We start from the raw sequence: 21,060 nt of genomic DNA, 5'->3' as shown, positions 1-21,060 counted from the left end.
GTTGACCAAAAGACATATTTATACATTTTTGCTATGAGTTTGCACGCTTGATCTTAGAGGATATTCAATACATTTAAATATTTCTCTAAAAAAAGTGAATGCTGTTGGGAACTCACAAACTGGATCTCGTCATCTGTGTAGCAAAGTATAAAGGTTTTATTGATCTAAGAGTTCAACAGATTCTAATATTGCTGTCTGTGTGCCATGATTGCAACCGTACACACACTCGTGTAAATTGACAACAATTTCGAGTACAGTACAAAATTAAGATACAATGCAAAATGGTCCTTTGCCGTAACGCTAAGAGCCACTGTTTTGCTGTCATGTGCAGCAGGGTCTTCTGCAAAACGCTGCAGTCATAGCGATCACACGAAACCTTGTTGAGTCCTGCCACGTACTGACATGTTCTTAAAATAAGTGCATGTGTGTTTTGGCATTCACAGACAAAAGCATATCATACACTCAGGACAACAAAGTAGATTAAATTGATGTCCCATGTGTATCCCATCACATAATTTCTTTGTTTGTTCTCCACAGAAGATATAAACACACATAAAATACTTTCTTTTTTTTTTTTTTACAAACTTCATACTGCACTTTCTCATACAGTTATTGCAGTTTTTCTGATCTCAGTAAGAAATCACACAGTTCATTTCGTCGGCCAGTTCGTCCTCAAAGCGAGAAATCGACTGACTGGCTCCGCGAGCTATCAGGTCAGCAGCAGCGCTCTCCATTTCGTCCATGCTCATGTGACAGGCTTCGGCAATCTCCCGCTTGGCAAAGCTCACAAACTTCGGGTCCCTGGCGTAGACACCGAGACCCTCGGAGATCAAGATCTGAAAAAGCAGAGGAACAGTGACGTAAAAAACAGGATTATGTCTTTAGCGGCTCATTCTCTGTCTCTAACACGCAAACATCACATGCAATTCTTTTTGATGATCTTTGTGCCGGAAAGAATCACTTAGCCAAGTTGAAATGCTGTGTGGTCACCAGTGAGTAGCAACTTTATTTCTTTATCTCTTTTAATATAATGTAAACAATGCAGTAGCAGCAGATGGACTTGGATTTTACAGTGCACTTCAGAGAAAGAGCAAGTATTAAAAGAATTCCTCAAAAACAGATATGTAAGTGTCAAACTTTACCAGGAGACATCAGCATTAAAAATCCAAATTGTTCTTCTTACCTATTATATCTGGCTGACTGTGGATTTAGATTTTTTTAAATGAATATATATATATATATATATATATATATATATATATATATATATATATATCGAAATTCCTCTATTGACTACTGTTTTAAGACAGACTTGAAAATGTTTGAACCTGTCCTTTTATACAGCTGTTAAACATCAGCGGAAATATGAACGGATATATTTAGGGGCACTAAACCAAACTGCCAGACGGCTCAAAGTAATTCAAAATAGCGTATTTGCTTAGAAGTTGTACATGCTGGTGGTTGCTATAGGTTTCTGGATCACAAAAAACACCTTCTCTGTGATTACTCACCGACTCAACCAGACTGTCTGCACTGCCTTTGTCTATGAAGCCCTGGTTGACCGGCGGCATCCTCATGCTGGTGAAGGTCCTGGTCTGACCCGGGTACCAGCCAGGACGGCTTCCTGCAGGGAGGCTGGCAGAGCCGTCGCTCCACAGCGGCTGGCTGGTGCCGGTGGCCTCGTCCACCAGGATCATAGGAGTATAGACAAGCTTGCCCCTGCGCGCGGAGGGGGCGATTATTCTTGGAACAGGAGTGGTGCCAGCTGCTGTTGCGTTTGCCCAGGAGGCAGACGATAACGAGGACACGCTGCTGGGCCGGGAGTCCAGGCTGTGCTGGGTCTGTCACAAGGAAGCAAGAGCAGGAGAAGGGCAAGGAAACCAAATGAGAAACTCTGTGTGGCTGAAAACTGAAAGTTTGATGGCGTATACGAGCCATGGTTTTACCTGTAGACGGGATCTGGATGGGGATGTGTTCCCACAATAGTTTCCTGGGATGGGGAGGTCGTCCACACTGCTCTGAGGCCTCAGACACTGGAAGTTAAAGGCAGGCTTATGACCTGACACAATAAGCAAGGAAGTGTTAGGAAACCGGTCAGGATGCGTGACTATAACCCTGTGTGAAGGGATTTAGCATTAGCATTGAAAGTATATGACTTCACTCTTATGCATATATCATTTGTGATTATTCCACAGCACAGTCACAAGGTAAATAACCTGTTGTTTTTTAATGAAATGTCTCTGATTATTAAAGTAGAAGCAAAACTGGTGGTATTAGATTGAAGAGATAATCTAGCAATTTAATCCTAAACTTCTATAAAGTCATGTTAAAAACAATGGTCAAAACTGAAGCAGCAGAGGAAGAAATTTTTAGCCCCTAATATGGGTCAAGCTCTAGATCCCTGGATCCCACATATCCCCTAATGCAACCAGTGGCATCTTTTTGTTAGACCCTCTCTGCATGGTAAAACGCCCACATCCTTGAACCTCTATCCCCACAGTTTGTAAAGCATGCTTGACAAAAATCACCGACACGCCATTTACAGCGTGTAATGTGTTAAATTAAGCTGCCGACATTATTCTCAGTACTAATCTTTAAAAAAAACAAACAAAGAGCAAGTTTCTCACCTCTCGGTATGGCAGGAAGTAGCCGTTTTCTGACAAACTGCATGCCGCTGTTTTCATTTCCACTGTAGCCATTCCCATTACAGCCAGTCACACTGCTGCCATTTTCATTGCAGCCGCTCGTTGTACTTCCATTACCGTTGGTGCTGATGATGCTGCCGTTCTCACTGTAGCCTGTGTATCCGTTCCCGTTATACCCGTTCGTGGCATAGGGAGTGGGGCTCGCAGCAACGCTCTCTCCATTCATGTAGGTGTTATTGAAACCCATGCTAATGAAGCCATTGGAATCTTGAGTATCATAGGGTATCTCCCCAATGCTACTAGCTCTGTCCAGGCTCTGTCCATTGTAGCCGGTCTCAGTTGGTACAGGAGAAACAGCTTCTGGATACACGTACCTATAAAATCCATATTGACACTTTCAGCTTGAGTTGATACTTTTAAAAGAATACTTTGACATTTTTGGGAAAAACTTAGATGAGAAGATCGATACAAGTCTCACATCTGTCCATTAAATATCACTTCTACCAGCAACTCGAAAGCTCACTCATTAAAATACTATATCTCGTTTGTTTAATCTGTACGGTTTTATGGGGGGGCTTGTGTGGGGGACTATTTCTTGGCAGGAAGCAGTGACTTCCTGGAGTCTTGTCATCACCTTGAGGCTGCCAGGCAAGGATTAGTCCCCCATAGGACCCTCTGTAAAAACCGCAACTTGTTGTTTTGACACTGTATTGGTGGGACTTGACCAAACAAGATAAAACGCATTAATAAGTGAACTTCAGAGCTGCTGGTTGGCTGATTTTTCTTTTACCTTTGGGCAGAGCCAGGCTAACAATAGTCTTAATGTTGAGCTAAGCTAAGCTGCACGCTAAGCGGCGAGAACATGAACATGTGTATTTCGCAAAATGCCGCACTATTCCTTTTTTATTCATTTACTACATAATGTTGCTGTCTCTACACTTTGGTCCTTGTTTCTTACCTGTCCACTGATGCTAGACCAGCAGCATCTCCTTCACTGTTATAGACCTGCTCAGCTACTCCTACTCCGGCTGTAGCCGCCACAACTGGTTCTTCAACTACAACCTCTCCTCCACCTGATGTCTCTGGGGGAGGAGGAGGAGGGGGAGGAGGCAACTCACTGAAAGAGTCCACCCTGTGTGTAGAGAACATGCAAGTTAGGGAATAACTCATTACGGCTTTCACCAAAAATTACAGTAACAATGTGTGAATTTACATGTAATGCAATAAACACAAAATGAGAGAAACAAACCTGATGGGCAGGGGTTCAGACCTCACAGGCTGCTCTGTTACAACGCTGACACCTGCCAATTCCGATCCTGGTCTCTGGTGCTCCTGTAGGCCCGTCACCTGCTCCGTAATCACGCCCCCGTTTGCTGTGTTGGGCTCTGGTTCCACTATCACAGTCGTCTGCCCCACTAGCATTTCTATGGGCGGCATCGGCGTGCTGGCAGGCGTGGTCGTCGCTGAGGTTCCATGCTCACTGTCGAATAGCTCATCGCCTGTGATCTCTCCATCTGCACCTTCCTCTTCTTCCAGGTCACAGGCCATCGCCAGACGCATCTCTGGGGCCAGGTCCTGCAGTGTCCGCAGCCCTTGCTATGAACACACAAGTTAATAATGAGCGTCTTGCACATATTAATTAATTAATCATATTATTAAGCAACAATAAAGTTAAAGTCCCCCCTTAACTCAAAAATGTGTTTTGCTCATTATTATTTCACTTGGATGTTTGAGCATCCCTGTGCAGAGTCATGTACAATATGTGCAGAGTTTGACGCTTGAAGACTGTTTTCACACTCTTTTGCTAAAGTGGGAAAGTTTCTGCAACTTACACAAGAGTGATGTGGAAACTTGAGAACTCCAGCACACACGCACTGAGAATAGACTTTTTAGTGAATTGCCAGATATCTGTGTCTAGTAGAAATGAACAATATTTGCATATTCATTGTTGGGGGATTTTTCAATGAGGGAAATGACACTTAGCTAAAGTAACTGAACTTTTTTTTGTGGAAAAACCATGTCACACTGAAAATTATCAATCAAAGCAGGGACATTTTTCCATGTCTTACAACATATCTGGAATCGATCTTTAGAGTGAAAAGCACAAAGTCACCTGAAGAGAAGCCGCCTTGTCCTTCCTTTTGGATTTCCTCTCCCTCTCCTTCCTCTTGCGGAACTTTTTAAAGTAGTCCTGAATCAAGAAGCTGGCGTAAAACTTCCCACAAGTCACCGCGTCGCCTGAGAGGGAAAAAAAGAGAAATGGAATACCGACTGTCGTGATAGGTGTTGGAGGGAAAGAGGAACTGGATAAGTTCTAGTAATAAAGACATTTCTCTGAGATAATGAGATTCATATACGTCTTAATTTTTTTCTTGTATTCAGGCATACAGTGTATTTTGGAAAACTGATTCTTTTTCAATGCAGGCTTGTTACTTTCACAAGTTATAGGTGCCATTAGTGGCAAAAGCTTTATTTAATATTTGGAGTGATTTCTAAATTTTCTTTTTTTTTTTCCATCGAGGATGGCAGCTATGTAATTTTTTCTAGATACCTCTAGGGGGAGGAATGACTTCATCGATGAGCTTGGGCTTAGTGCGCTTCCAGAGCTTCTTAATAATCACCTTCAGCTCTTCATTCTGCTGGTCGATGGGGCCTGAGGGGGACAAACAAGTCCTTTAAGGAAAACAGCACCCTAACTACACTCAGCAGGCCGGTCTCGTACAAGTACAACGAGTGTGAACGAGATTCTGTGCTTGTATGTTTCGGAGGTCTAACCTTCAGTCTTGATCTTCAGTGAGGTTCGCACAAGAGCAAACAGAGTAGCGTTGAAGGTGACTGTCCCATCGGGGTGCAGTGGGACGTTCATAGCGACAAGTCTCTGAGAGGACGAGATGAGGCAGATGGAGTGAGATCTATCTATCTATTCCTTTTCCTAACTCCTAATATAAAGCACTGAATGTGTGTTGACTTACCTTGCAAGCAACACGGTGAGGACATAGTTTTCCAAAACCGAGAGGTGGCTGAATCCTCCGCAGCATAGTGACGACATCAATGTGCTTTATACGACCTCTGCAAGAAGCAGACGAACACAAAACAGCCATTCACTGAAAGATAAGATAAAAGTGACTGAGGATATTTTAGAATCTTTGAGAGGAGTAACGTCTACACATTGCTGCACAATGCTCTTTTCATCAATGCTCCTTTCCGATAGCCTTGCACCTGCAAGTGATTTGGGTGTAACTATACTTTTTTCTGAACAGTGAGAGGAGCTCAGCAAAGGTAGCAGAGGATGATTGAGAAATGAGGTAGAGTCTTACATGGCCTCTGGATCGTAGTCAGACCAAACTCTCTTAAACTCGTCCAGGTGGTGAGTACCGAGCACAGTCCAGTCTCGTGTCAGGTATTCAAAGTTGTCCATGATGACAGCGATGAACAGGTTGATGATCTGCCAGAGAGAGGGAAAGAAACATAACAACATCACTTATAAAGCCAGATTTGATAACTGACTTAAGTGAAATCACTGAAAAATGTGAGTTGTGAGTTGTGAGTACACACAAAGACTCTTTGAAACTGCTACAATCAGGGTTAGTAAATAAATAAAAGTGAATAAAAGTAGTTTGAATTGAGCAGTCTAGTTTTAAAAGTTAACATTTTGCATTAAGGTTACATTGTTTGCTTTTATATGCATGTGATCATTGGAACCATCTTTCCTAATGAGGGACTATACGCATGTCTGTCCATCCAGTTCTAATATAGCAAACCCCAGCAGGACATAGGGGTACGGGTCTACTTTTAGCAGCCGGTGGGGTCTCAGTGGGTTTCTGCTAAAGGTCGAAGACCACACACAGACTGATGGATGTCATCTGTCAACAAGAGGAGAAACCATAGAAGGAATGCAAGAAACGCATGAAGAGAAGTGCTGAACATGAACCTGGACTCTGTGGTTGTAAATCAGGCTTGAGAAATGGTCTAACCAAGGAGGAGATGAAAAGGTCCACGATGGTCTCGAACTGACATTTTAAAATACATGGAGTGCATGATATGTGAGAGGTACAGAGGGGTTAAAATTGGAATGTCTTTTGGGTTTTAAAAAACGTGGAAATCATCATCTTTTCTCACAGTATTTCCATATTTAAAGCTAATTTAACCCGTTTAATGTCTTAAAATAGCACTGAACTCACTGAAATGTTACCAAAATATTTGTACCCTTTAAATCAGGATTTTTCGGATTTGGTTCTGCTGTCTGGATTAACAAAATCCACATATGTGGGGGTTTCTCAAAAGAGCTGGGAATTGGAGAAGACGGGGTAAGCTTTTAAAACTGCTACTACACTGCTGCTGTAATACTATCCTCTCTACTTTCTTCTGACTTTTATCCCACTTGACCTAATAGTCTGTAAAACAAGACTGAATTAATCATACCTAAATTTAATTTGGAGTCAAGAGGCTGTGTTAAGTTATACCAAAGCAGGCAAAGTGTTTGCTACTGAGGTGTATGGTTACATATGTAGAGCGGAGGCTATGTGTTATCATAGAGGCCCTAGATCGGGGGGGCCTCAGAGGGTGCCACACAGTCTGAAAGGGGGAGGTAACGCTTTGTGATTAAAACCATATGTTAGCGACGTTTTTCAGGAAAACAACTGCCTTATTTAAGAGTCGGTGGTCAAAGCTGATTTGGAGAGTGGTTCGTTGGCTTCACACAAGCAGATCTGCAAATGTTTGATACAAATGTTTATATGCAATCGAGACGGTTTCAGCGGAGTCTCCTTCATCCTCTTCAGATCATCATCACCATCTAATAAACCACACTACAAATGATCCGAGAACAGAGTGATTAGAAAACCAAATCGACGGGATCCTTAAGGCTCCTCGGCTTCGCTCACCAGGTAAGCACAGAGCATGAAGAAGCTGATGAAGTAGATGTAGGACAAGTTGCTACCGCAGGTGAACTCTTCACCAGGCTCAGTGTCGGCTTCTGGGTCACAGCGTCTGCCGGGCAGAGCTGCCAACATGATCTCCTGCCACTGTTCTCCGGTGGCACACCTACGAGGACACGGGGACAGAGCAGTACTGTCATTTGTCCTTTTTATTCAGATGATTAAGATCTTCAGCATCTTGTTTTAAAGGAGGAGAGGGGGAATTATTTGGACGTTCCTCTGATTAATGTAGGGAAGAGGAAATGTTGCGAGGAGGCATATAGTAACTTGGGCCTAGGTACAAAAAGCTGCATCAAAAACGTAGGTGATATCTGAGGGAAGATTATCAGCACCAAACAGAATTATAATCTATTACTAAATGGCAATGCTGATGATTTAAAGCAGCGCATCTGGTCATCTTATTTAGATTATTGAGATAGTCTGGTTTAAAAATATTTAGATTTTCTTCTAATTAATGGAGGAAAGTACGTTCTGTGTTTGGGCATCTATAACTGATAGAAGGAGAACCAACAGTGCCGTAACTATTAGAAAAAAACTTAAGACAACAAGTTTAGTCTCTGTCTCTTTCTGGATAACATGGCTCACCTGAAAAGCACCAGAACAGCCATGAAGAAAGTCTGGAAGTTGCAGTTTCTGTTGATATGTGTATCGTCGTCGACGGCCACTTTCCCAAACGTCTACAAGGAAAACAGTACACTTGGTGAGAGACGTACAGTTGCGACCAGGGGAAAAACTTGACCGACAACAATTCAGTAAATTGGGGGCAGACTGTCTTCTTCGCTTTGTACTGTTTTAATTATCATTAATTGGTAATTGATTCATTTTAGGTGGCGAAAATGAAACCATTTGAAAGTGCTGATTGGATGAAATAAATGATGGATCACTCACCTGCATGCCAATCACGGCATAGATGAAAAAGATCATCGCGATGAGCAGGCCAACATAAGGCAAGGCCTGCGCAGATAAAAGTCAAAAGCACGAATCGTGACAACATTCTGAAATGAACCCTTTACTGAATTATTCAGGCACTATGTGAATTATTTGCTCTGCGCTGCACTGACCTGGAGGGACTTGACAAAAGTCCAGAGAAGAGTTCGAATACCCTCTCCTTTGCTGAGCAGTTTGACCAACCTCAAGACCCTGAATAATCGGAAGAAAGTGATGGACACTTTCCCGCTTTCTCCTTTACTACCACCCTTGACAGAAAACGAGTTGGGACAAAAACAGGTAAATAAATACACGCGTTACACTGCTTGCACACGTCATGACGCATAAATCCGAAACCTAAGACTCATTTGAAGCTCCAGTGGTTGTGTTCAGCTCTCACCTCACCATGGCCGCCTCCTCCCTGGATCAATATTTCAGGATATCAACGACAGGCAGAGACAGCATGTAGGGAGAGAGAGATTTTAAAAAAGCCATCAGGATCATGCACAGATGGTTTCATTATTAGAGTGAAACATCTGTCAAGAAACCATTTCAGTGAACAACAGGCTAATTAACATCTCGACACATTGCTTGTTCTGTAAAGTCAATGACAGTCAGGACTTTAGAAACACCGAGGTTGTAAGTTCAGGTCCCCCGAGTGCCCCCAAGTCTTCTTCTTTGTTATTTGGATTTTTCACAGTGCATTTATTCAGGTTAGCCATTCAAATATACTTTCTACAGTACTGTTTTAAAAATCACTGCAACACTGCTAGATGGAATTTTTTATTGCAGACAAACAATATCAGCTTTTTGAAACGTGTCTGAACAATAGCTACGCTCTCTTCTTCGTTAGCTAATCAAAGTGTGAACAAACGTACGCTGAACTCGGAGACTGCAATGTCCAAGACACTCCCCACGACAATCAGGGCATCAAATGAGTTCCAAGGATCGATGAAATAATGCTGCATGAAAAGAAAATAAGCAGAGCGCGAGTCAACAAAGAACAGTGGTGACACTTGTTGTGAATGTTAGTTTCAAAGGTAAAAAAGGCCTCACATGAGCCCGCAGAGCCAGTAACTTGATGATCATCTCTATAGTGAAAACCACAGTGAAGATCATGTTGAGGATGTCCATGATAGAGGTGAATAGTTTAGATTGCTCGTAATGCTGAGAGAGATTTAAAAAAAAACAAACAAACAAACAAAAAAAACACACACACACACACACACACACATAAAACTTCACATTACAAACAATTTTATTTGTTTCTACATTTTTTGACTGATTTGTGTGAAATGGTACCTGAACAGCCAGAGTGAGGGTGTTTCCCAGAATCAGCACGAACATGACATATTCAAACTGGCTGGAGTTGATTATTTTCCAGAATTTGAGCTGGGACGGGTTTTTGGGAATGTAAATCTTTATAGGTTGAGCTTTCAGTGCGTAGTACACACACTGGCGCTGGACAGGGCAAAAAGAAGAGAGCAAACGTTATTCACTTTGAAACAATGAAACAAATATATTCTATATTTAAGAGCATGAATAAAGTAAGACTTCAATCTTCAATCAAGGTTTTGTAAAATAACTAACTTGATTTTTGTTGAGTTCACAGTTTTTAAACTCGGCCTCTCCTTGTTCTCGAAATGTGATGATGACAAAACCCACAAAAATGTTCATCATGAAGAAGGCGATGATGATGATGTAGATGATGAAAAAGATGGAGATTTCTACTCGGTAGTTGTAAATGGGCCCTCGGTTTATGGCATTGGCATCCACAGCCCGGTAGAGGAGCCTGTAAAGAAAAAAAAAAACAAAAATAACACCGGTGAGGAAACATTTCCCGGTCAAAAACACAACCTTTAAAAAGACACGAGTGAACCACACCGTTACACCGGGTGACACCTTCCCTCATTCTGATGGAACTCTGCAGTTTACTTTGAGTCAATTCCACATACGCAATCAATAGAAATCTAAATGCAGCCAAAAATAGTCCCCGTACAAACACACTACTCCTGTTTTAGTAGCATTCGCTAAAAACTACAGTGCCTAGCCATTTCGGGAAATTATTTAGACTTTTAAAACAAATTTAAAAAAAAAAGAAACTCTACAGTTGTAACCCTTTGTCGTTGTTTTTCCTTTAATGGTATTTGTTGGCAACGAAAACCACAACATAATACCATTCTTTATTTTATCCTTTAAAGTAAAAACAGTGTAAAGTTGCTACTCACTGTGGCCAGCCCTCAAATGTTGACACAGTGAATAAAGCCAGCATGCCCATCAGCACATTGTCGAAGTTGAAATCGCTGTTTTGCCAAATCCGCTCTCTCACCATGGGGTGGTTCATGTCCCCGTCTTTATAGACCACAAACGTTCCCCTAAAATCAAACACGTAACACACATTTTATGACAGACGCAGCATGTCAACAGGTTATTGGGTGCTTTATATTGTGTAGAGAAATGATACAAGAAAACTGACTTGCACTCCTCTGGAGTGTGTTTGGCTTCATCTGTGCAGCTGTAGAATCTGCCCTGTAACCAGAAACACAGAAAAGCTATACCATCAGAAACCCCCCCCAGTAGCCACTTTCCTTTTAGTTTCTGTAAGTAACAGGAGGTGAAAGCTGGGAGATCAAATGGTGGAAAGCATGTACCTTGAAGAGCTGCACTCCGATACATGCAAACATGAACTGAAGGAGTGTTGTGACAATCAGGATGTTACCGATGGTGCGGATTGCCACGAACACACACTGCACCACATTCTGTGAACATATAAACAATGGAGCTCATATTCTAGCTTTAAATAGCAACAAACTATACAGTACTCTTTTATACACTGAACAAAAACCAAAACTGGGCGACCAGAAAAATGGCAACACGTGTAAAGTCTAACACAATAGCCGGGAAATAAATGCAAACTTCCATAACAAATAATCTCAATATTACAAAAAAAGAAAGGACAAACAAAAGAGTTTACCTTCAGCCCCTTGGCTCTGTTAATGGCTCGAAGAGGCCGGAGCACACGCAGCACTCGAAGAATCTTCACCACAGAGATTGCACTTGAACTGGGAACAACAAAGATTTAGAGAAATTAAAAAAAAAAAAAAAGATAACAAAAATTTAATAAACGATGATTGGCTATAATGTGTAAAAAGGACAGCAGGTACTTCCATTACCGGGAAATGGAACAAATGTGGAAAGAAAATTACATAACTTTAACTGAGCCCTAAAAAGTGCTACCCTAAAGCCTCGACGTCTGGTTACCGCTACACAACAGTGACTCCCATCAATCTGTTGCGTGTGCGTTGGACGGGTATCTACTCACTGCAGAAAGAAGGACGTGAGCGACACACTGACCACGAGCAGGTCGAGGAGGTTGAAGGCATTCCTACAGAAGGAGCCGGTGTGCAGAAAAGCTCCGTAGACGGTCATCTAGACATGAGCGAGGAAGTGTAAGTTAGAAACTTCTCTCTAGCGAAGAAATGACCCTTTACACTTTCACATTACACCGAGTTTTAGCGCACCACTCTCCGTTTCATTTTGTTTCAGCCACAGTGACCGTTACCTTTAGTATGATCTCCACTGTGAAAACTGACGTGAACACGTAATCGGCGTAACCGAGCACCTGAGGCAAACCAAAATTAGTACGAGTATTAATTTTTTCTTGTCATGAAGGTAATTATGAGCGGGCGGGCATGATGGCGAATATGACAGTCTGCTTGCAAGAAGAAATGCAGATGAAGCTCTGATGTGGTTGGTCTTACTATGTTCCTGAATGAGTGGGATTTGATTGGATCCTCAGCAGCCAGGGAAATACTACTGAGGATGATGAAGATGAGGATGAAGTTGGTGAAGTAGGGGTGATGGATGAGGTTGTGGCAGGCGACTCGCAAACTGAGGATTGGGAGGAAATTAGAAACGCAAACAAGAAAGAGTGGAGAGTTTTAGCAATGTATTGGTGTTGAAGCAAGATGATAGAATTTTAGTAGAACTGGTTTTATTGGGCACATATACATTCTCAGATTACCAGTTTTTTTTTCCAAGAATGAAGAAGGAGCTTCCGTCAGGGATTGGTACGATCTTCTCTTTAGGCCCTGAGAACTCTGGCTTTAAAGGAGCAACTCCTACAATAAAACAAAGAGCACACGAGAACGGAATAAGAGACAGTTTACATCTTAATCTGCATGTCTGACGTCTCTCCTGCAGGGTGTGATGTCCATCCCACTCACCCTCTAGTCCCTCAATGGCCCTCAGCTCCTCGTTTTCCTGCCAGTCGTCCTCTTCGTTCTACAGACAGAACACAGGATCAGCTGTTGTAACTCTGGCATCTCACTTCTTATAAAAGGCGCAAGAAGAATATTAAAACATTATCTACCCCTGTATCTTCGTCTTCTTTCTCTTCATCGTCATCCCACTCTTCCTCCTCTTCCTTTTTCTCTCTGAAGAAACAAATGCCAGGAAACTACTGTTAAGCTAAATTGGAACTACATTTTTGCATGTACTTAATTTACTGATCAGTGTAAATGCAGCAGGAAATAAAAGGATACGTCAGTTATAAATGTGTCTGATACTGCTGCTCATTACCACCTTTTCGTATGTCGAACTTACTCAACGTTTTTCTTTCCGCCACCTCCTGCCAGGTTGTCCACAGCGATAGCCAAGAAGACGTTGAGCAGGATGTCTGATCACAAAATTGAGGAGTCAGATTTGTTCCATTGGGTATTAAAGACTAAACTTAATGCTAACACCGCAGATGGATCAGAAATACGTTTGCAAACATTGCTGATCTGTTGATCACCTCTTGGAAAAGGATACAGTTACCACAGACAAAGAGGATGACAAAGTAAATGCACACCACCATGTTAGGGAAGATGGGCCCTCCATAGGCCATAATGCCGTCGTACATCACGGCGTTCCAGTCCTCTCCAGTGAGTATCTGCAAAGACAGACCACCAGAGAGGAAAGAGAAGAGTGACACAAGGGAAGAGAGACAGAGTTAGAGAGTAATAATAATTCATACCACACTACACAGAATTCCTGAGAAATGAAAGCAAGGATAGTCGCATGTGAGATATTATGGAGATGTAAATCACCTGGAAACAAGTGAGCAGAGCCTGAGGGAAGGAGTCGAAGGTACTTCTCTTCATCTGAGTCTCATCAAAGTTGAATTTTCCTCCAAACAACTGCATGCCCAGCAAGGCGAAGATGATGAGGAAGAGAAAGAGCAGGAGCAGAAGGGAGCAGATAGCTTTCATGGAGTTCAGCAGTGAGTTGACCAGGTCAGACAGGGCAGCCCAGTGCCTGGAAACAACAAGTGGGCACGGATACACTTTAGCAAATACACATAAGATGGATCAAATGCCTTTAAAAGTTGCAGTTGTCCTCCTTAAGCTCCATTATCAACTACCGTGTCATCTTGAATATCCGAAGCAGTCGGATGCAGCGCAGCACGGAGATGCCGATGGGCGGGATGACATCCATCTCTACGAGCAGTGTCTCCAGGATGCCGCCGCACACCACGAAGCAATCAAAGCGGTTGAACAGCGCCATGAAATAGATCTGCAGACCAAAGGCGTACATCTTCATCAACATCTCCAGGGTGAACAGCAGCAGCAAGACCTTGTTGGCTCGCTCTGTGGGAAAAACAGAGAAGAGGAGGTGGTGTCATGTTTTTAGTTTTTCTCCAGTAATTTCTTCTGAATCAGAGTGTACAGAAGGTCAGGGGTCAGGACCAAAAAAAAAAAAAGGTTAGGATTAAAAGGAGTGCGCTCTTACCTTGCATTTCTGTCAGCCACTTTGGCTGTCCGTAATGCTCGGAGGCACTGGCCACTGTGTTGAGAAACACCAGCAGAAGCACCAGCCAGTAGAAGTTTGTGGTCTTAACAGCCACACGGCAATTCTTCCTGAAGGTATGATTCAGCTGGCACAACTGGTCACTGGAGAGAGTGTGGACACGGCATTTTGAATACAGAAAGGGCCGCACAGAGCACCGGGGAGTCAGTCCCTTCAAAGACACCCGGTGACTGAGTTCATGACGAATATTTCTCCAGGTGTAAGTATGTGTCTCATGTACCGTTGATTAAAAAAAAAGCTCTGACAAAACACTCAATGCCACGTGGGTATCATTAATGTTTGGGACATAGCCCTGAATGTTGATGGTAAAACAAATAAAAACTGGAAAAGAATCTGGGGGAGTATTTCATTATATTCTCGTAATCACAGCAATCACCTAATGCACTGTAAAAAGAATCATCCAGAGTTATTATTTGTCACCTGGAAAATGTTGTCAATTACTAATGACTTCTAGTCCTCTCTGCAAACAGTCTTGACAAAAATCAGCCGCTAATTACATTTGTATGTTTCAGGAATGTCGAGAAAAGTGCTGTCACGCTGGGTAGAGATAATGCAAACCTTCTCAGATATAACACCTTCTAACGTACCATGCTTACCCTTTGTTCGGCTACACAACCAGAATTCTTCCATATTTTTTAAATTCTACCATATCAGCTCAGCAGCAGCACTGCATCATTCGACTGATTTGGACAAATGTGACGATCAACACGATAAAATGTTATGCATGATGCAAACAATGTCAGTGCATTATTATTGCGCCCCAACTGGAAGAGCAAACTTCTGTATCTCTCTGAAGGCACATGCTCTTCATCGCGTAAGCATTTCACATGCAGTCTGCGACATTGAACATCTTACCAGAAGCTATTGGCCATCATCTTCGCCCTGCGAAAAAGAAGAAATGAGAGAGAGAGAGGGAGAAAGAGAGATTAATAAAACGGCTTAATCTCCTCCTGCGTGCCAATAATGAATTGAAAAAATGTTGTTATCTCTCTGTTGCCTTACATGAGAGAGGCGCAGCAGCCATTGTCGTCATCGAGGTACGCTATATCGTCATCAGAGTCGGACTCTGTTGAACACGGAGACAAGCGCTGGCTGTTAGAGAGTATCACATAAAATAATAACACAATAACAGACAGTGACGGCTGACATACCTCCACCATCTTCACTGTGTTTGTACCAGCCAAACTTCTTCATCATCTTTTTCTTTGCAATTGCGGCACCTTTGAGGGCAAATACAGCCAGATTGTGTGTAAATGTAAGGCTAAAAAGTGTTGACGCTTGGATTTGAGTGTGTGTACAGTATGCCAGTGTAAATGTGCGTTAAACCGACGTTTGTTTCCTTCTTCATCCACATCCTCTGCCTCTATGAGCCAGTCCATGTAGCCAATCATGTCCTCCTCCATCTGTTTGCTCTCCTGCGCCTTCTGCAGCTCACCACGCGCCACAGCCTTTTCTCTTTCTTTGGAGAACTCTCTGTGCATACACACACATACGCAAGCTTAGGAAACTTGGAAAAAGATACCGTTTGTTTTTCCTAACGTGACAAACGTGACGGGCCTGCGGTGCAGTGACTACCCACCCGCTCAACACACCCAATACAAGATTGATGATGAAAAATGATCCAAAGATGACCAGAGAAACAAAGTAAACCCACGGAATTTCGTAACCAATGGCATCATTCATCTGTGCAGAGAGACAGAGAGACAAAGTGTGCTTAAGCAATTTCAGTGTTGAGCAAAAAAAACAGTGGTGGATCTAGCAACATGTCTTTGTACCCAGTAGAGCACATCTGTCCAGCCCTCCATAGTGATGCACTGGAAAACAGTCAGCATGGCGAAGAAAACGTTGTCGAAGTTTGTGATCCCGCCGTTGGGGCCCTCCCACTTGCCCCTGCACTCGGTCCCATTGCCGACACAAAAGCGCCCACTCCCAGCAAACGCACAAGGTGTCGGGTCGTCCTCCATAATGAGACCTGGAGCAGAGAACAGCAGGAAAAAAACAAACAAAAAACAGGCAGTGAGCCTACACATCCATGAAATCTGGACGGTGTATAAGTGATTTTTTGAGGTTTGGAGAGCAGAGACCTGTGCTGATGTAGTAACACGTCTTGTGCATCCTGCCGATGAAGAGCTCCAAGCCGATAATAGCGTAGATGATGATGACAAACATGACCAACATGCCGATGTGGAGAAGGGGGACCATGGCTTTCATGATGGAGTTCAACACAATCTGTAAACCTGATGAGACAAACACACATTTTTCAAGGGTGCTTGTGGGACGAAGCACAGGAAGACACATGCAAAAACCAACTACAAACGACGAACGCACTTGGCACTCCAGAGACGAGTCGAAGTGGTCGTAACACCCTGAAAGCTCGGAGCGCTTTGACATCCAGGCCTCCAGGTTTTCCTGCAGCATGGTGAGCCTCTCCCGGCTTATGATCTGTCATGGCCTCCGCTATTACACTGAACAACCTGCACAGACACAGAAAACAGCTGTTGCGCTTCACTTTTTTCTCAACGATAGAACATTTGGAGATGGAAATCATGACTAAGGGAAGCAGCGTAATACCCGACAATGACGATAATGAAATCAAGCAAGTTCCATCCGCTGCGTATATAGGCGCTGGGGTGCATGACCAAGCCGTAGGCAAGAATTTTAGTGAAGGTCTCGATGGTGAAGATGACGAGGAAGACATACTCGACTTGTTCCTGAGAAGAAAAGAAAAGGTGCTGTAAGAAAGGTTATGCAATATTGGAATGACCTTTTTTTAAATGTGAGTTCACCTGAAAGGAATAAATATGGAAGAGAGCTGAAGAAAATGACAAGTTATGGTCACAGTAAAATAAAGACATTTAGAAACTGATGATACCTACTCATACACCAATAAGTGGCATTAATTGTCTTTTTTATGCCTGTTTCTTTAGCTCAAACGTGTTATTTATTAAGGGCAGATTGCAGTGGCTTACTAACCTCTTAACCCAGTGCCTAACACATGCTTAAGCCTGCCACTGAATCCCTTTCCTTTAACCTTCATTTTAAGGCTTCTAATCACCGCTAAGGCTAAGGCTAACGCTAACGGCTACCTAAGGCTGTGAAAATAATCCATGCGTGCATGATGTGGTTTAAAGATGAATGGTATTCACAAAAAAAAACCTGTAATATTAACCAAAACTTGATCCGAACATTCATGATATTAGCTGATTATTAGGTCCCTGTTAGGAAGAGAATCTCAAACTGTCAGCTTAGCTCCTCTGTGAAATCCAATAAAAGGATCTGCAAACATCTATCCTGCTGCAAGTCTGTGTGTGTGGGGGGGTGTATGTGTGTGTGTGTGTGTGTGTGTGTTTGTGTGTCCCTGCTACTCTTTTAACTAAAATCACCTCAAATCAAAACTAAAATATTCGATCACTTTAAATCTCTCTGCAAACTATGTCAGGATTGTTTCGAGCAACGCGATAACATCAACAACAATGTGACTTCTTGTGAAGTTATAAAGCTGCTGTTGAGGAAGTAAAACAGACTCGTTCTCAGTTTGAATAATAATTTGGAATTTACAGAGAAAAAAAATGACCAGAAACAGAGAGAGAAAGCGATAGACTGAAGGTGGGGGAAGTGAGATGAGGCAGATGGTTGGCGTTTAAGCAAGTCATGATCCCTGACAGGGTCACCTAGCCAAGGTCCGGGCACAACTTTTTCCCTCTAATACCATTACCGTCCAACGAAGGCACTTCCTTCAGCAACATACCTGCTGACTACTGTCCTCTTCACGAACAACTTCTCATTAACCCTTAAAACTGCCACTTCCTACGCTTTTGCCGTGAGTCACGCACATTTCTGTCGGCGTCCTCAAATGACTCAGAGGACGTGAGAGAGTTAGCTCCAGAGAGCCAGAAGAGATGTTGTAATGAGAGTCAAGCCTTGGAAAACAGGAATGTAGAAACATACAAAATATAATCATAAACATTCTGTAGTTTCAATAAAATGTCATATTTCCAAGGACTGAGTACTCCTTCAGCGGACTGATAAAGAAAACTCTGTACGATCAAAGTGCCAGCATCTCTTTGAAAATTAGTGTTGGCCCATCTAAGATGTCCCTTTAATCACATTTTCTTCTCACACATCCTCTCACTGATTGATTTACTATAATTCACTATAACTAAGTCTGTGTGGGTGGATTTATGAATGCATCAAGGACACGAATTAAGAAATAAATTAAAGGTTGGCTGATGATATGAAACATCTGCAGTACTTTCCTTTTTTTTTTTCTTTTCTATGCAGGAAGATTTCATATTCACTCAGGTTTTTTGTGATGGATGTTGTGACCGTGATGATTGTTGGTTATGTTACATTTTGTTGTGTATTTTTATGTCATGAGAACAACATTCTTTAGGGCTGTCCATGTACGTGTCTGGTTCTCATTGGGTGACTGACACAGATTCGGGGGTTCTTGCGGAGTATTTAGATTGTGTTTTTACACATCCTTTAAAACAGCCTGACGCAGGCCCTTTGTCGAAGCACATTGTTGAAATAAAGAAGACTCTTCCATTAAGTCAGGTTTTGACGTTTTTCTCCGTATGTAATATTGTGGTGATTACATCAGGCAATTATTCAATTCAATGTGATACCACATCATCTCAACTCATGTTTGAGCCTCACTTGTCTTCCTTAATACCTCATTGTGCCATGTTTCCACATATAATGTAGATGTAAAAGTAAGTTAAAAAAAAAAACAAGTTAAACTACTGTATACTGTATCTCTCAACTGGAAACTCACCAGTTTGTGATTGGTAGCATTAGAGTCATCATCTGGGTATGGCTTGGTAACGCCCATGGCCACACAGTTGGCAAAAATGGCAAGAAGAATGAAAATATCAAAGGGCTTGAGGATTGCGGTTAAGGGTACAAAAGGCCTCGTGAATGCATCTTTCCAGGAAAATGCACGCAGCTGCATAATTAAACTTCATCCCGCCAACATCCCAGCAGTAACTCATTAACACATCATACATTTGCATCACAAGCAGGACTGTTTGTATAAACGCACTCCAACCACAGTGCATGCGCCGAAGCAAACAACTCAGAAAAAGGATATTTCCACTCCACTAGGGCCAGGGCTGCCATGCGGATGGGGTTGCTTAGGGTGAGGCAGCAGAGGGCTCGGGGGGCCCTGAGGGCAGACTTGTTCGCCTGCATTGCCTTCTTGGCCCCCCCTCCTCTTTTTCTGGCCGAGCCAGTCGACCCGAGGGTGTCTGATTTGCCTCCATCGGCCACAGGAGGGACATCTGTCCAAAAAAAAACCAAACAAACAAAAAAAACATACAGTAATGGGGTTAATGGAATCTAAATTATGGGTATTACATGACCACTGAGGTGTGAAAATATATGATACCCCTGGGGGTAATAGACGTAGACAGATCTTTGCTAATAGAAAAGTGGGTCTGTCATATTGGTAGTCACCTTTATTGTCATGTAATCAAAGTTAAAACAAACCAAACGAGGAAAACCCTGTGCCCAGTTCTGCTTGGTGTACAGCCTTCAGTCCTATCTCGCACCATGTGATTATTTAATTTAATCCAACACAATCAGGAAAGGATTTGACAAGTGGCTGTAGTACCAGACAGGTATTCTGTCCCCGAGGGCCTCGTATTGTAGGACCAGATGTGACCTACTTCTTTACTGGGAAGCAGTGTGGCACTTAGCCCAGCACTATCCCCACGTAGGCCCATGAACACCTGTTGACAATGCCGTGCACAGAGAATAAGCCTGCGGGTACATTTATTATCTCACCCGTGTAAAAACTGCAAAGGAATAGCCAAAAATATGGGCAAATACAAGCTTAAACTGACTGTCCTATTATAAAAACTTTAAAAAATGATGCCAGTTGTGCATTGTCTAACTATTGTAGTATAGTACATGCTTCAATTTTAATTGTAACAACACGCCTACCTATCTATATCTTTATCTATTGTTTCAGGGGGAAAAAAAAGGTTAATACATCTCTATCTGCAACTTTCCATGATTCCTATGAAGCATACAGCTTTACAGGTTAATGGGTGTCATTAATGCCTGGGTGCAACGCGCACATTCTTGCAACGCTGCTCGTGCAGCCAGTTACTTCAGAGACATTTGCAGGGAGCTCCCCCCCCATACCTTTCTTTGGCCCTTCCATGTCCGCAGTTTAACACCACGAAGTCACTTCAGAAATCCCACCATCAACTCCTCCGGGGGAATCTGCGACGCGTAGCGGATCACAGATAGAAATTCGGCCGCCGAAGGGAAAGAGAGAACTTTCAAGGGGTTCTTTTGTATAAATAAATAAAAAAATAAAAAAGGGACCATCTGCAGCCTGTCATTTCATATCCACAGGCAGCACGCCGGTGCAGCTACGGGCCATCGCGCTCACCGCCTGCTCGTAGCCCGGAATATCCAGTTATTAAAGCCGCTTTCTGGTAATTTCTCACTGCGTCTAAACGAAAACCCGCGGTCGCTCTTATCTACGCGGGGACGTAACGGTGAGGAATATTAAAACAAACGCGTCCCCGTACCCTCGGTGGTCAGCCGTCAGGATTAGGCGGGCTGAGCCGTTTAAAAAGGATGACAGTGGAAATCTTTCAAGGGGGAGGGAAGGTGCGGATATATCCAGGGGGAGGAAGAGCGCTCTGGCTCTCTGCGATTCCGCCGCAGAGCTAAAGCTGAGTGCA

General features: G+C 42.8%; 1 protein-coding gene across 1 annotated transcript; it reads right to left on the bottom strand.

The window, feature by feature from the left end:
* Nucleotides 1-6: 6 nt before the first annotated feature.
* On the bottom strand, nt 7-20,528 carry cacna1fa (calcium channel, voltage-dependent, L type, alpha 1F subunit a). Its single transcript, XM_040151918.1, has 47 exons — nt 20,510-20,528; nt 19,454-19,641; nt 19,137-19,244; nt 16,931-17,070; nt 16,688-16,833; nt 16,444-16,596; nt 16,135-16,331; nt 15,939-16,042; nt 15,690-15,832; nt 15,511-15,579; nt 15,362-15,425; nt 15,215-15,241; nt 14,282-14,442; nt 13,914-14,139; nt 13,600-13,807; nt 13,322-13,442; nt 13,115-13,187; nt 12,882-12,945; nt 12,736-12,793; nt 12,534-12,630; nt 12,271-12,400; nt 12,072-12,131; nt 11,832-11,938; nt 11,484-11,571; nt 11,161-11,268; nt 10,986-11,038; nt 10,738-10,884; nt 10,100-10,301; nt 9,812-9,970; nt 9,566-9,676; nt 9,388-9,471; nt 8,910-8,930; nt 8,644-8,778; nt 8,471-8,536; nt 8,168-8,259; nt 7,529-7,688; nt 5,963-6,090; nt 5,618-5,714; nt 5,421-5,523; nt 5,197-5,298; nt 4,759-4,883; nt 3,895-4,241; nt 3,604-3,762; nt 2,628-3,019; nt 1,947-2,059; nt 1,512-1,841; nt 7-836 (listed from the first exon to the last, which is right to left on the bottom strand). Exons 1-47 carry the CDS (start codon nt 20,526-20,528, stop codon nt 630-632), a joined length of 6,192 nt encoding a protein of 2,063 aa, XP_040007852.1. The 3' UTR covers nt 7-629.
* Nucleotides 20,529-21,060: the final 532 nt, after the last annotated feature.

The sequence above is a fragment of the Xiphias gladius genome, chromosome 18 (assembly GCF_016859285.1).
Source record: "Xiphias gladius isolate SHS-SW01 ecotype Sanya breed wild chromosome 18, ASM1685928v1, whole genome shotgun sequence".
Classification (NCBI taxonomy): domain Eukaryota; kingdom Metazoa; phylum Chordata; class Actinopteri; order Istiophoriformes; family Xiphiidae; genus Xiphias; species Xiphias gladius.
Note: the sequence above shows the minus strand (reverse complement) of the source record. Positions and strands in the feature narration are given on the sequence as shown.

What these genes read in the sequence shown, in the direction of transcription:
- cacna1fa (XM_040151918.1), bottom strand. An exon ending in CTCTGCTCACTTGTTTCCAG is followed by an intron (nt 13,443 to 13,599) that starts GTGATTTACATC and finishes CTGTCTTTGCAG; the next exon opens with ATACTCACTGGAGAGGACTG. An exon ending in ACTGAAGATCAAGACTGAAG is followed by an intron (nt 5,299 to 5,420) that starts GTTAGACCTCCG and finishes TGTCCCCCTCAG; the next exon opens with GCCCCATCGACCAGCAGAAT.